This window comes from Pundamilia nyererei, unplaced genomic scaffold (genome assembly GCF_000239375.1).
Source record: "Pundamilia nyererei isolate P.nyererei 1_Seehausen unplaced genomic scaffold, PunNye1.0 scaffold00055, whole genome shotgun sequence".
Classification (NCBI taxonomy): Eukaryota; Metazoa; Chordata; class Actinopteri; order Cichliformes; family Cichlidae; genus Pundamilia; species Pundamilia nyererei.
Window position 1 is genome coordinate 1,400,478 of NW_005187456.1, and position 15,883 is coordinate 1,416,360.

Below are 15,883 nucleotides of genomic sequence, written 5' to 3' on the forward strand. Positions count from 1 at the left end.
TAAGGTTAAGTGATGCTTTCCAATAAATATATCTCTGCCGGAAACTGCTTCTAAAAGGTACTCCTGCTGTGAATACAAACACACACACAGAAAAAAAGAACGGAAAAAAACAGTGTGCATGTATTTGTGTATGCATGTGTGCAATTCCTGCATTTCTCTGCTTTTTACATGACCAAATCTCAGGTAAATCAGACATAAATCATAACTTATATCTGGTCTGAGGCGATTTCAAGTGACTTTGTTTGTGTTTGAGACAAACGACAGGAATAGAAATGATACATGTGGAGACAATCACCAGCTGGGAGACATCAGATTAGAAACCAGTCAGTAACGGAGGGAGTTGCGGTACAGAGCGTGAGGAGGTGGCCAAGCTGGGAACTTCTCCTCGGATATTGACATCAGCAAACAGAACAAAGAGGAGGTTTAATGTTCCTTCCCATCACTTTGTTCAGAATGTATTGCTCTTCTGTATTGTACACCAGGTGCCACACTATCCCTGTAACACTTCAGCTGGTGTCAGTGTCATTTTTTGGACAAGTGCTGCGGTGCTGTGCAAAACCACAACACAAATTCCTTTTTTTTTTCTGTTAAACCCAGCTGAAATGACTTTTTCTTTTTAAAAAATGAGAAATGTCAGGACACAATAAAAGTCTGTAAGGTGCCTCTATTTTTTCACATACTGGAAATCTCCTCTGATTGTTCAGTTCACTGTACATGAGGGGTTGTATTTTCTGAGTCAAACATAAGCAATAAGCAGGCATTAAAAAAGAAGCAAAACCCAATAAACAAAACATTTTTATACTGAAGTATATTTATCCTTTAAGATTGCACTTTACTGATTGCTAATCACAGCTCAAAATCCACCAGATTTTTTTTTTTCCTTTTTCTAATAAATGCTTTGAAGAGGCTCAACATAAACATAAAGAACAGCACTGATGAGATTTGGAGTTGTCCGGCCATGTGAGTGGATCATCAATGGTGCGTGCTGGTGCGATGATATGCAAGTCCTATTTCCATTTATGAAAACAGGCATTGAATGACTGAAAAAGTGGAGGTGCTGATGAGGTTGATCTTTTCGGGTTGTGGGCATTTGAGTCTATCTTGATTACAGTTTGCAGGCGATGAGAGAGGTGAAAGTCCAACCTTCTTTTAGCTTCTACAAGGGATGCCTCAGATCTAAGAGCAGAAGCCAGCAGGAAAATGAAACCACTTATGATTAAATGGTGCCCCCTGCTGGTCACAAATCAGACTCACACAGGGGGGCGTGGTGAAAAAACACTACCTGTAACTTCAACTACTGGTACATCCAAGTCCGTTCCCGTGATCCAGTCGAGGCCAAACTTCTTCCTGCTCACACAGGAAATCCATTCCTTACAACGGGGTCTTTCACATTATGAATGCTGGAAAAGCAGCCGTTTGGAACAATAATGAAAAGAAAGACACCAAAACAAAAAAAGACACAGTTGCAATTGCATTATACTTTTTTTTGTCCAAATAAAGAGTTAATCTTAAAAATCAAAGTGAAACATTTACGAACAGTGCTGTAAAAGACAGTTCCCTATTATACTCCAAGCAAAGACAAAAAAGATCCTGCCGTCTCTTCGTTCCAAACCAAAGAGGATCCAGAAGTGACCCTGTTTTGTGCTCCTCAAGCTCTGTGCACCTTCATCCATCAGTCTTCTCTGTCTCCGTCTTCTCTCCTTATGAAGGATGAGGGCATGTGTGCGTCTGTGTCTGTGCGTGGGTGTGAGTGTGATAGTGTGTGTGTGTGTGTGTGTGCGCGTCCAGGCCGGCTGAAAACATTCACAGGGAGATCCCGCTCCCCCGGCTGCCTGTGTATGCATGTGAGTGTGTGTCTTTTCGTTGACCTCTCCATCTCTCTCTTTATCGCGCTCCGTCTGATTCACACCAGCATGTGTCTCCGTCGGTGCAGGGCCAAGTGGTCAGATCTGGAGAAGCTGCGGTCACAGTCTGCACACTTGAAGGGCTTCACCCCTGTGTGTTTCCTGTAATGCCTCGTCAGCTCATCAGAGCGGGCGAACTTCCAGGTGCAACCGTCCCAGGTACACTTGTATGGCTTTTCACCTGGAAAGGAAGTCAGAAAACACAGTCCATGTTCAGTCGCATTTCCGGCAAATTAATTTGGAAAATCTGCACTTGATGAGTGATAATCCATGAATTACCGCTAACCTAATGTCCACTTTGGTAGTGCACAAGTCGCACAAGTTTCAAGAATCTATATAACTCACTAAAATGGTATGGATGTCTGATGAGATATTACAGAAAATATTTAAACACAAAAAAATTACAGGAACATATAAGTCACGCATCAGATTTCGACAGGGAAATATTCAATTTGAAAGTCTTCACTGAAAGACTGTGGAAGCACAAAATGATGCAAAAGCCTGGATTCAAAGTCACGGCAAAAAAGAAACATGAATATTCTGAGCAGTCTATACTGTTGGACCTCAAACTGGCTTTAAAGTCTATATGATTTCCAGTGAATAAACAGCAAATTGCTGTATATTGGCTAAACAACTGATATGCTATATTCTATAACAGGCCAGGAGCCGACACCTTTGCTACCCATAAGTCAAAATTTAGGGTTATTATCTCAAAAATTTCAAAAAGTTGCCTTTCTAACTCAAACCTCTGAGAAAAATCACTCAAAATTTAGAAAATAACTTGAAATTTCCAAGTAATTAAATTGAAATTTGGAGAGAATAACCTCAAATTTTGACTTTAGATGGCAAAATGTGTCTTTTTTTTTTCCATAGAAACCTTGTCAAATAAAAAAAAGTCTAATTGTGGACTGAGGTCAGAGACCTTTTACAGGGAAAGGCATTTTCCATTATCCTAACAGCTTAATGTTCACTGCTTGTCAGCTAGTGCGCTGGCTGAAAAGTCAGGCTTTGCAGCAGCCTGAGAGAAATGACTGATTTTATAACGTGAGGTGTCACAATCATCAAAGATCTACACGGTTGGGGTAATGAACGCAACATGCTTATTTCATTTGCATAAATGGTCTCCATATGTGTATATGCACTTAATCGTGATATGCCACAGTTCTTTTCTTTTACGACTCTACTGCGAGACCAATTCTTTAAATAATGCTTGACCATTAAAAAAAGTGTGCAGAGTAGTAACGTTCTTCTCAATGTGTGAACAGAATAATGTATAATTTCTTGTGTGGTGCTATAACGTTGTGCCAGGGAGCCATACAATTTACAATCAGTATACACCTTTTGCTTAAAGCAGACTCTGAGGCTTGAAATGATTTAAGGAAGCTATAACTTCAGTGTCCGTCCACAACAACGGGAGATCGTTTCAGTAGGAACGGCTGTAATTGTTTTAGCACTTTTCATGAAATAAATCATGTTAAGGACAATTCAGCCTTCTCAAAAAGTAATTAAAATGTTCCAAGATGCCGTATGCTGTCTTGTCTTACTGCGTTCATGAGACAGATAAGAATAAGTTTAGCTGCTCAACGCTCTTCTTCAGTGAGTCAAGACTCTAAAGTGGTTTTCAGCAGTAACTTTCTCAAAATGTGAAATGCCACCTCACTTAGACTTAAACAAATAGCATTTAACAGCATCAAAATAAAATAACAGCATTTCACAACAACTGTTCTCACACGTAGATTTACTGACCTGTATGCGTCCTCCGGTGTGCTTTTAAATGCGAGCTTTTGGTGTACACCTTATTGCACCCCTCAAAGTCACATCTGTGGATTCTTCTCTTTTTGGAATCCGGTGACTCCGACCTCCGAGGACGCCGTATGCTGTCGATACTGAACGGGGACATGGAACTGCAAGGAGGACAAAAAGTAGCAACAGATAACATTATTAGAGTCTGATGATGTCTTTGTCTTCTTCCGTGATAAAGAGCAGTTGTTGAAAGTTTTGAAGAATAAGTCAGTCATTTTAATTAAAGTTTGCAGTGCATTTCAATTCAAAACCTGCTGAAGAATATTCCAGTGTTTATTTAACTTGCATTATTGCACCATTTACCATTTCAGTTTCAGTTTTCAGTTTTATTTGTCATATGCAAGTTAGCACAGGGTCAACATTGCAATGAAATGTGTTTGACGAGGAGCAGTCACTCAGCAGCATGGTACAGTAGAAGAAAATATAATAAAATATAATAAAATAAAATAATAAAAAAAATAGAAAAATAGTAAAGAGCAAAATATTAGAGAGACGTGGTAAAAGAGAAAAGATGACTAAATATATATGTATCTATAAATATAAATATATGTACACTAGTGATTAAATAAGAAAATCTTGAAAAGAAATATGACGGGAGGGCAGATGGGATATTGCACAGGAATGAGCAGCAGAAAATTACAGTATTGCACTTTTTAAATATAAATATTAATAACAATAAAGTGGCGTGACCAGTGCAGATTAAACAGAGTACTTGTGAAGCTGCAAGGTAGCTTCTGAGTGCGTCCTGTGGAGTGTGTGTGTTTAAGTGTTGTGGTTGAGGTGTCGTATGGCTTGGTGGTAAAAACAGTTTTTAAGTCTTGTAATCCGAGCAGACAGACTCCTGTAACGTCTGCCAGATGGTAACAAGGAGAACAGCTGATGATGAGTTGCAATAAAAGGTTTAAGTTTTTGTTTTATGCAACCAAAAGAACATAAAACATAACCGTCATACCGGCTGTAACGTCACTAGTTATTGTGTTAAGAGAGGAAAAGGTGTGTAGATAAAAGACAGACTGGTATTTACAAAGTGCTTTTGTGTGCTTAGTGAGAGCTCACTACGCATTTACACTGGAAGCACAAAGACGTTCATACAGCACTTTGCTTTATGCGCTTGATCTAGAGCTCACAGTCACACAATTTGAGGTTCATCTTACCCAAAGACATTTCAACATGTCAGACTCTAGGAGTCAAACCACCAGTCTTCTGATTTGTGGATGATTTTGATGCCCTCAATAAGTACAACCATTTTATCTCTTTCTTGTAAAAAGTAGTGCGTTTCTAAACGGAATCAACATATATGTATTTTTGAAATGCAAAAAAAAAGACAGTATACAGTGAATATTGAAAGATAGACACGTTGAAGGTGGCAGAGCAGCAGCTTTGCCAGCAGGTGGCAGTGCAACTCTACTTAAGTACCTCTGAAAAAGTATGTAAGGTAAGAGGGCTGATATTCGTATGGTTCCAATACTATTGTTAAAGCAAAAGTGGTGAGATGAAGAAGTTTTTGTCTTTTTTAAAATCTCTGTGTTGTTGAGTCAGTTTAACAGCTTCTGAGTGATTTATGTACTCATTGCATTTTGGCATTTCCTCTCCAACAAGCAGTCAGTATCACCGTCTACTGTATTTGTCATTGTGAAGCAAAGCTGCAAAGTGTGTGCCTGTGTCAGTGAGCATGTGTGTGCGGTTTCACATGCATGTCTGACTTGCCAGTGTTTGTGAGCGCAGTTGCAGAGTACAGTCATCATATCTGTAGTTAATCTGAATGTACTGTCATCTTTGTGTTCTGAAGGCAGCGCTGCACACAAGCACACAACCCAGAGAGAAATCCAGAAGGCAGCAAGAGGCGGTCAGAAGTTCATGCCTCGCCCATGATTGTTGACTGTGCAACAGTGAGCACCTTTTTACACAACACATGACTCGTGCACACAGCCGGCAAACTGGCGAGAAAAACCGAGATACGATATTGAGCGAAAACAAGAACATCTCTGTTTTGTAAAGGGGGGAGGAGTGATATATTTGGGATATATTTAACAGGGTTCTCTGCTTATGCTGTGAGGCTCGGAAACAGGTAAAAGGGTGAAGTGGGTAAAATTAAAGCAGAGTAGCGGGAGGAGGAACTGCTAAAATCATGTCAGAGGAACAGGGGCTGCCAGACAGGCCCTCCAGTGAACTGTCTCCACCGCACACAACCCACTTCCTGTCTCTCTGTTTTACACCAAAGCACAGTCAAATGCAGATACAGTATACACGCACAACAAAGATACACACATAGCTATACGCAGGCTATATAAATACACTGAAACAGAAGCGCACGAATGCATACAGATCACCTGTTACTCTTGGCTTACTGCCAAACTGAAGCTGTACAGGAAATGAGCACACGGGTCAGATATGAAGTGAACTCCATTTCCCCTCTCATTTCTCTCTCTCTCTCTCTAAGCTCAGGGAATATCGCACTGTAACGTGATGACAAAACAAACGAAGAATTTAAGACGAAGAGTTAAACTCCTTTTCTCAAAATGATTGATGAGTTTCCCGCATCACATATAATCTAGATGAAAATTTAGAGGGCCGTTTAGAGTCAGAGGTGCTGCAGAACTCTGCGTGTGTGTCTGCCCGGGAAAGTAAAGAGAAGAGCCAGTGGAAACACTCTGAGCTCAGACCATCGAGCAGATGAGGCGGATGTTTACATTCTGACTTCATCCATGAAGTGACTTCATGATTATGATATAATTTAGGAAGGTCTGAGTACAACAGCTTCTAAAACAAAGAACAAGCAACCATCATAAATTATTTCACCGAATACAACGCTGCTGCGTTTCAAGAGCTCAGTGACAGATTGGTGTAATCAGTAGTGGGAGTATTTATAGACGTTTTGTGCATCTGCAAAAAAAAAAAAAAAAAATTAAGTGAGAAATGTTCCAGTTCTCAAAGAAGAACGCCCATTGCTCACCACCGCTCACCAGTGACATAAAGGTAAACAGTGGAAAACTTCTAATCCCACTTAAATGACATTTTAATGATTCAAGTGAGGAAATTGGGTCACAACAAAAAAGCCAGTGAGCAGAATTCAGTGCATAATTGAAAAATAGCCATAAAAGTTCAAGGCTTAAAGAGAACTGAATATGAAATACTGTGACAGAGTTATTACTAGACCTACTGATTTACGCTCCTGCTACACACTCACAATGAATACACGTACAGTCATGCGATTTGCCTGATTATTACTATTATATAATATATGACGATTTTGATAACCTGATAGATGTCAATTAAGAGCATTTAACAAGAAAAAAAAGTGGCAGGAATTCGGTGCTTTTCAACAATAGCGTTGTAAACGCACAAGAAGTCTTCACTTTTACTACCTCATTATAGATGCACAAATAAATTTTGTCATTTTTAAAAATCTAATAATAATCCCAAATGCAAGAAAGCACACAAAATGTATCTCTTTGGATCTTTCATGCTTATAATGTAGTTCTTGTGTGACTGCGAATTGGTTATATTTTCTCATTAGAGCCCAGAGGAAAACTCACTCTGCCTTGAACCCTGAGTCACCGCAGCATAATGCTTGTATGAATGTGTCTGTTTGTGTCTCCCGAAGTAGCAGAAAGAAATGGGAAGTACAGCTGAGAATAATTTCAAACAGAGCTAACCTCTGTTTTTGTTCCTTTGTTTCCCCTCCCCTCATCATCCGCTGGGCTCTACACATACGACAGAAAGACGGGGAGCATGGGGAATGAGTGTGTGTCACCTGCATTAGGGATTTCCCACAATACAAGCACAATACATGTTTCTAACTCCTCACCCGCAACGGGGTCACAACACCGGCTTGAGCACAGCAACAGCACGACCTGCTTCAAGGCACTGGTGGAATTATCAAGAAAACAGGAAAGGGAGTGCTCAAGTTTGTGTATGTGTGCGCTGGAACACTGCCCACCGGGCATTCCTGTACCTGTCCGAGGATACTACCCCTCACCTCGCCCACATCTCCTCCCTCCACCTGCTCTCTGGCCCCCCAGGTCCTTGGGGACCCGCCAGACTTCAACAGAGACAACCCTCCCAACACAAGCCCCTGCCCCCAGCCTCACACACCTCTCCTCTCTGTCTTCCTCTCTTTCACTCGCGCTCTCCCACAATAGCCTATCCTCTGATCCCCAGGGAAACGCATGAATATGGAGGAGGCTGACCAAGTAGCACATGATACACACAAACTCGCTCTCTACCCAACTCTCCTTTCACTCATTTATTTATGTATGGATACCTGGATTGGAGGCTGCAGGCACTCCCGTCCTCCGCCCTTACACCTCACCTCTCTGAAGCACTCTGGGTGACTGCTTGTGTAAATGTGGCTGCCAAATTATGTAAAGCTGCTCTTTCCACAAGCGCGGCATACACATTTAAATGAAAAGAAAGGCAATATAGAGACGCAGTGGACTGATATGTTTATAAGTCGGCTTCTGTTGCGGTGCAGATGTCCATCGAGTGCATGTGCTATGTCAACACACAACGCACATTCTTCCTCTCTGCGGCCAAACCGGCGTGTAACTCAAGAAGACTACAGACTGCTTTGTTTTTCACAGACAAACATGCAAGTCTGTGTTCCTGTTGACAATGGCTGACCTCCTTCTGGAACCAGCTGTTCTGTCCACTGTGCAGAAAACACGTGCATGCATACAGTACAAAACACGCACACACACACCGGAGGATTAATACTTACAGAAGTGCACACATACTTTTTTTTCACACTAACACACATGCATGCACAGTCACAGTCACATACACAGCGTGCACACAGGAGTTTCCACACAGCACAGTCTGCACTTTGCACACAGAGAAGTGAGTGTGTGGGCAGGCCCTGGCAGGGCAATGCTAACCCTGGCTGGTGATTTATCGCCATAGTGAAAGCTTGGGCTGTGAAAGGTTGTGTCCTGCCAACCTCTGTTCTCCTCTGACCACCCGGTGCCCACGTGTGGCACTCAGGGGCACGCCTGTCCCTTTCAATAACCTGCATCGAAACCTGAGTCCTCCGGTGCGTGTGTGCTTGTGTGTGTCTGAAGCACAGCAACCTATACTTGTACCCCTGAACCACAGCTTTACTATTATGTGCTGTACTTTGGAACTACAATAAAACATTTAGGTTAATTACAGTAGATGGTCACACAGCCAATGGATGACAAACAAACAATACAACATCTAGTACAAAATGTCAAACCTGCCAGCTAGAACATTACAAAACACAGTGAGTGCCGGCAGCCTTGTTAATGTCGCTACGGCATTAGCAGGATTCTCAAGGAGTCCTGGAATACTTTCCTTACAGTTAGTCTAAATAAAAGTCTGATGGGTATTAACTTGAGTCTACCCAGGCTGGCAATTATGACTGTTCTGGGTTTATGAGCAGCAGCGCAACAAGGACAGGGCCGAGCCAAATGCTTCTCTGCATCTGATTTCCTCCCTCTGATAAGAATTCTATACGCTGTCGTCAACTTTTCATTTCAACACAGATGGACTGGCACGGCAGGAGTTGATGTCTGTAGGCCGAACAGGGCATAAAGTATGTCTGAGCCATATGCATACAGGCATATAGATGCACGCCCACGCAGACACATCCAAAGAGTGGAAGAGCGGTTACAAAACCACACGGAAATGCACAATGCTAAGGATTACAATGGATCTGATAATGACGCCCTCCTCCAGGGAGTCACAAAAACATATTAGTACTCTGTGCTCTGTCTATTCAGAAATTCAAGACTGCAACATCACTGGCTTGGATGACTAAAGGGATTTTTTTTTTTTCAATTTTACCATATTAAATCCATTGAAGATGATTTAATTTTCAAAATAAAAGCCTCTAATAAATGTGTGCACACATGATAAGATGTTATATTATAAAACATATTTACGTGTATTAAGTTTCATGCATTATTTCTGTGAGCTGTTTTTTTTCCCTTTATGCAATGCAGAGTGCTACTTATTTTAATAAAGAGCTCTGCTGTGCTGTCATTATTAACTATTTGGCTCAGTAATAAAGCAAAGTAACAGTAGTTCGCATAAATTTGCTTTCCCCAGCACTAACAATAATGCACCAGTGCACCAGAACAAACTGAAACTTTCATATAACCAAATTTAACACCGGTCACTGGTAAAGAACGCAAAAACCAAAGCCACATACTTCTGAGCATCTTGTTGTCATAACTCCGACCCAACTCATGACAGAGATCCACATTTGATTTATGGCTTTAAAGTTAGCGAAGAAAAAAAAGTCAGCGCCAGGATTTCCGGCGTGTGTTCAAGAAAAAAAATGAATATACTCACTCTTGTACAGCACGGGCTATAGACAGCGCGGTAGAGCCGGTCTCATTAACACTGTCCAAGGTCACGTTTGGCAGGTCATCGTCATCGCTGTCACTTTTGATCTGCCTTGGCGACAGGCCGTTGGGGTCTATGTGTGCTGTGAGGATGGGAAACAGACATGGGAGACAGACACATGAAACTGGAGCTGGCGCTGTAAACTTATAAGGCATATCACATTGTGCGTCTTTCTAATTGTAATGAAGTAACTCCTTTATATACAATTTCATCCGAATAACCCCAAAAGTATTCTTTTGTGTGCCATTATTTAGCATACTGTATGCAGTAGCTGAGCGTGAGTTGAGATGGCCTCAGTACTTGCCAGTATTTTCTCTCAGGAGCTGTCAATCAAACGAAACATTTAACTGGAGGACAGAACAGTCGACCGTGACTCTGTACCCAGAGGTTGCGTACTTACAGAGTAGCATGCGAAAAGGACACACGTGTGCACATAATCTCTATCTGCCTCCAACCACAAAGATAAGACTACAGGGTGGAGCACTGTTTAGCTGTTGTTGCCTGTGAGCAGCGTGTGAAAACATTCGCGCATTTGTTACTGTTTCCAACTTAAAAGAACATGTGCACGCATGAGAGCAACTGTGAGCATCTGGTCCTCTATACAGTATGCACACCTGAAATAGAATCATATTCATCATAGCGACGAACCTATACACAACACCTGAAGAGATCAGCTGCTAATTTCTTCAACCTCGAAAATTAACAAGCAAACTGTATATGTGGGTGCTTGTTTCCTTTTGGACAACATGGACCAAAACCATGAAAAACAAGGAAAAAAAGACCACAATGCTGTTGAACCATGACCCTCTGAGCCAGTGAGCTCAGTGGTTTCTGTCTCTTGAGCTACGCAGTAAGGTTACATCTATTCCACAAGCTGTGAAAACTTGTCCCTTGGACAGCTCATCAGATATGCTGCCAGAGCCTGGAGCCATTCTGTCCATTCTTTCTCTTTCAGCCGACAGATGCGGCGAAAATCCCGGATAACACAATAAATTAATATCAGAAGAAAAAAAACAAAGACATGCTGTAGATGGAGAATTAGCAGCAGGGCATTCTAATACAGCACTTAAAAAATGTACACTGTTAACGGTTCTGTAAAGGCTATTCTTGCTTAAAATCACCGGAAACACTGAATATACGGAGACATACAGTATTTTCCACTGAGGTCTACAACATCCCCATCTACTGTAAGCCAGGGTGCTTTTATAAGCTATCAGGACTTCACCTTCTCTGCCCTCTCAGCTGAGACTGTGGCCATAATGGCCCATAATAATGGTCTAGAGTTAGGAGCAGACATGGTGTTATTACTGGAGGGGTGGGTTGGACACAGAAATAATGCTGTAACTCAGTTGGAGCTTTTGCTTTTAAAGGTTTCTGCTGTTGTTGTAGACTAAGACATGCAGAGTGGTCACCAGCTCGCCGAACCCTATGGAAAACCTGTAATTAACTAGAAATACATCGCGTTTTGGAAATGGGGATTGGAGGGTGGGGGTATTTTGAACTAGGGACACAAAGGAGGAGTGGTGGAGAGGTGGGCAGAGCAGCGGATTTCTTCCTTTCTCTCCTGTTGTTTCCAGTCAAGCCCTGTTTCCATGGCAACCTCCTACCGGAGACAGGGAGACAGCAGTGAAAGAAAGGGTACCCGCCTTCTCTGAAAGAGGATGGCCAACCTGTGTATGTATGTGAAAAGCGAGTGAGTGTGCACCTCATATCTACGCTGAGAACTTTAATAATCGCATTAAAGTTTTCTTGGTGGGGGGTGGGAGGGGGGCTGGATTTAGTTCGGGATTTGCCTAATGTCAACAACTTATTTGTTTAACCACCGGCCAGTAGTGACACTTGAAATTCCAGATAAGGCAGGGACAAAAAAACTCTCTCTATATATAGATGGATAGACAGATATAGATATTTTTCCTATGGCTTTAATTCATTGTTGATTTGGCTTTGATGGTGGAATGTTGGATTTTGTAGACATCATATTAAATGCAATAAATAGCCAAATGTTCTGGTTCTCAACCGTTTGCACTCTCATTAAAAGTAACTGCGTCCACCACACCCAGCACTCATTCACCCCGTTTCCTTTGTGCTGGGTGCGTTCAGAGCCGGGCACTGCTGATGTTGCTCTGTGTATGTGTGTGTGGATGCGTCTGCTTGAGTGCCACCCATCTTCAATATCCATCCACACCCTATTATGCAAGTCTTGTTTTTCCCTATCCTTCCTTCTTTTCCTCTCTCCTCTCCCTGGGAGCTGACATCTAGCATTTTAAAAAGCAAAAAAAAACAACAACCAAAAAAAACAAAAAAACGCCCATCTCTGAGGACCACCCCAACCAGCCGGCCGAGTGTCTGTTTGAGCACATGCTCTAATTACATATCATTGCTTGTTTGCTTGTACGTACTGTACATGCACGGGTGTGAGCCTTAATGTGTCTATTCCTTCTGCAGGGAGTGAAAAGAAGCAACCTTTTTTTACAACCAACAGTTGCCCTGTGTACAGCTCAGACTTGGACAGAAACACCTACTGTAGGCTCTCATCCAGTGGTTGGCAGTAAAACCACACCCAGAGAGAAAACCAACAACACATCCAATGCAAGGCCGGAGAGGTCTAACTCTCAGACTACCCCAGACTTCTGCTTCTTGACAGAGGGAAAGCTACCTGCACTGGAGGCTATTAAACACAAACAAGGCGTTCAAGCTCTAAGCCTTATCTTCCCTCTGAAGGGGCAACATTTTTGCCCGAGAGGCCATTCTGAAAGCATGGACATGACAGTCTGCCTTCTCAGCAATGTGTTGACTAAAGACAGAGCAGAACACCTGCCAGATAACAAACCACACAGCTTATCACTGAGCTTTCCCCCTCTAACATTTCAAAATCCTCAGTGCTAAATGTCAGTTTGTGCCATCCCTTATATCTAACCCAGGTGCAGCCAAAAAAACTTCTGTAATTGTTCCCAGAGAAAGCTGCGAGCGGTTTCTCTATTCATACACCTCTTAGTAAGAATACATTGAAGCTTATTATGATTATAACCTATTTTAAGTGAGTTAACGGATTTAAAAGTAATATTTCTCAAAAGGTAGCGCCTAAGAACAGGTACCAGCACTTTCAAACTCTTAAATGTCCTATTAGAGGTTTCACCCAATCTGGATTAGTATCTAGGTCACATGGTTGAGGTGAGTGGTCATCCTTCAGTCAGGCTGATCAGGAATCATGATGGCCACAAGTGGTGAAACACGCCAACAAGGTGGTAAGCCATTACATTTTTAAATACAATTGTAATTTTCAATAAAACAAAAACGTGATTTCCTAATTAAAACTCACTGGTGTAGAAGAAAAATTGACCTTAAAAAGTACGCAATTCAATTCAGAAACTTTTGAAATATATGTATCCCTGAGATACATTTTAATCTGAAAAACGTGGTAATACTAGCTCCAAACACAGAAATTGCATTATGAAAGTATTGCTTTATCTTTTCCTGCAGGGCATCGCAGGTAGCTCATTTTGTAGGAAAGAAAGAAAGTGATTAGATTGATCCACGCAAGCCTTTCAGACTTTGAGCTCAGTGATAAAGGCGTTGAGAGATAGTTGCAGTGGTTTACACATTTGCCATAGATGTGAAAAGACCCCCAGTTTGAGATCGGGAGGAGTCACAGGCTGGCGTACTCCTAGGGCCGGTTCCAATCACAGATAATCGAGAGGGTTGCGTCAGGAAAGGCGTCTGGTGTAAAATCGGTGCCAATTCAAACAAGTGAATCCATTCGCTGTCGTGACCCCTTGGGAAATAAGGGAGCAGCTCAAAGTCCCCCCCCCCCTCAAGATATAGCTCTACTGCAGAGGTAGAGGATAGAAGTCCAAAAACCCTCAGTGGATTTAGGTTGTGGTAAGCCTACACAGTATTTGTAATGTAATGGCCAGGAGAAGCTAGAATATGTAACTTCTCTTTATTGAATCTAACATTAAATTGTTTATCATTTTGACTTTGTTACACCATAGGGCAACATTTCCTTATAAGTACGTCTTAGAACATGCAAAATACACCAAAACAAGATGTGGGGCTAGAGTTTCACACGCGCCCAGGCTGCTCAGTAAATATAAATGTAATAAAAAAGGCAGCAGTTCAAAACCTGAATCATAGTTGAACTTTTTGCAGTGTATCTTATTAAAATAATGACAGAGCTTTAATAGAAATCCCAACAGAACAAAGTTAGCTGTATAAATATAGAGCAAATTCAGCGAGCAGGGTCTCACCTTTGCCCTGGCTTTTGGCCTCATCCAGCAGAGGTAGCATGATGGCATTGTTGAGGCTGGAGGGTGATCGAACGGCAGTGGTGTACATGAGGGGCAGTGACTGTACCACAACTGGGATGCGGTGAACATGGCTGGCGAGCTTCCCGGCTCCCTGCAGGCTCAGAGGGCTGGATGGAGGCGGAGGCACAGAGTGCAGGATGTGCAAATATGGCTGACCTCTCACCCCAGTTCCCGGGGCAACCAGAGGGCCCGATGTGAGCACCGACGAAGCTGAGGTGATAACAGATGGAGAGGAGGAGGAGGAGGATGACGACGATAACGAAGACGGGGAGAAGGCGGATCTGAGGGGGGATGACGATGAAATCGTGGTGGCGGATGAAGAGGAGGGGCGGGGTTTGTTGATGGACAGGTCGACGGGCTCGGTCTGCGTGTGGAAGTGCAGGTCGTGGGCGAGCAGGTCTTCGGGAGGTTCCGGTTTAACTCTGCTGAGGAAAAAGGGGACGCCGTCCATCGCAGTGTAAGGGCGCACTTTGGGTGACTGTGGGCGTAAGAGAGACAGTGATGTTTCAGTTTAATGCCACAAAATACATTAACCTCAAAAGACAGAGTGTTTCTATGGCTGAAATCCAAGGTCTAATAGTTTTTGTGGAAATATTTGTTATGAAACACAAATACAGAGCAAAATATTCATTTAAGAGTTCAACTTCTCCCGTGAAGCTCTTCAACTGGCATGATGTCACGCACAGAAATGCACGAGTAAAGATAACGTCTCTAAAACTCGCCTCCTTTCGCTCCCTCGTTCTCTTCTCCTGCCCTGGGTTGCACTCTCTCTTTTTCTCCTGTTTTCCATGACTCCCACACAAACGCAGCTCTCTTGGCTCCCCTTGTCTCTCTCTTAAATCTCCTTTGTGACGGTGAAAAAACATCATATGGGCTCAATTTCCTGACCGTCTCTCTCCGTCTCTCAGAAATGGGCCTCCTAAGGCCAATGCTGGTGGCTTAGCGTATCCCTCAACACATCTTTCACTTAACACCAAGCAGACTGTAACACAACCTCTCCATCTGTCTGCACACGTTTCAGGAACCTGTTTACTTGGAAAAGATAATAGAGAACACACACGGTAGAAAAAGTGACGCTCACCCTGCTACTATTTGCTTCTTAGGGCTCCCATACTTTGGCCCCTTTACTTGATATCGCGGTCTTTGTTCTAATGTCAGATTAGCCGAGTTGCATGTGATGCGGCTGATCTCGGCTCACTCTGCTCAACGTGGGTGCTGCAAAGTGTGGTAAGCAGTGTTGATCCTCACAGTGGAGCCTTTCAGAGGCTGAGTCACAGTTAGTGCCATCAGGGAGCGAGCACGTCCAGGATTTTTTTTAAAAATAATCAAACAGGAAAAGCTCATTAAAATTAAATGGAAAAAAAAATCACTCCAATAGCAGCTGCAGGAGAAATGAAAAAATGTTCTCTAATGTGGGTTTTCATGCTCACTTTTGTTTTCAGAGACTCGCATTTCTTTTTCCTTATGTAATGCTGACTGAGAGTCGATCTGCGGTGAATT

At 42.5% G+C, this 15,883-nt stretch overlaps 1 protein-coding gene across 4 annotated transcripts in view; it reads right to left on the minus strand.

Moving 5' to 3' along the window:
- Positions 1-1,857: 1,857 nt before the first annotated feature.
- The window catches only part of klf12b (Kruppel like factor 12b), a 34,791-nt gene continuing 20,765 nt past the window's right edge, over positions 1,858-15,883 (minus strand). For all 4 annotated transcript variants that reach the window (XM_005733804.1, XM_005733806.1, XM_005733803.1 and 1 more), the window contains 4 exons: positions 14,324-14,861; positions 10,023-10,158; positions 3,651-3,808; positions 1,858-2,085 (listed from right to left, as the gene is read on the minus strand). In XM_005733804.1, coding sequence (XP_005733861.1) covers positions 1,904-2,085; positions 3,651-3,808; positions 10,023-10,158; positions 14,324-14,861 — 1,014 coding nt within the window. In that variant the 3' untranslated portion in view covers positions 1,858-1,903. The remainder of the gene's footprint in view (positions 2,086-3,650; positions 3,809-10,022; positions 10,159-14,323; positions 14,862-15,883) is intronic.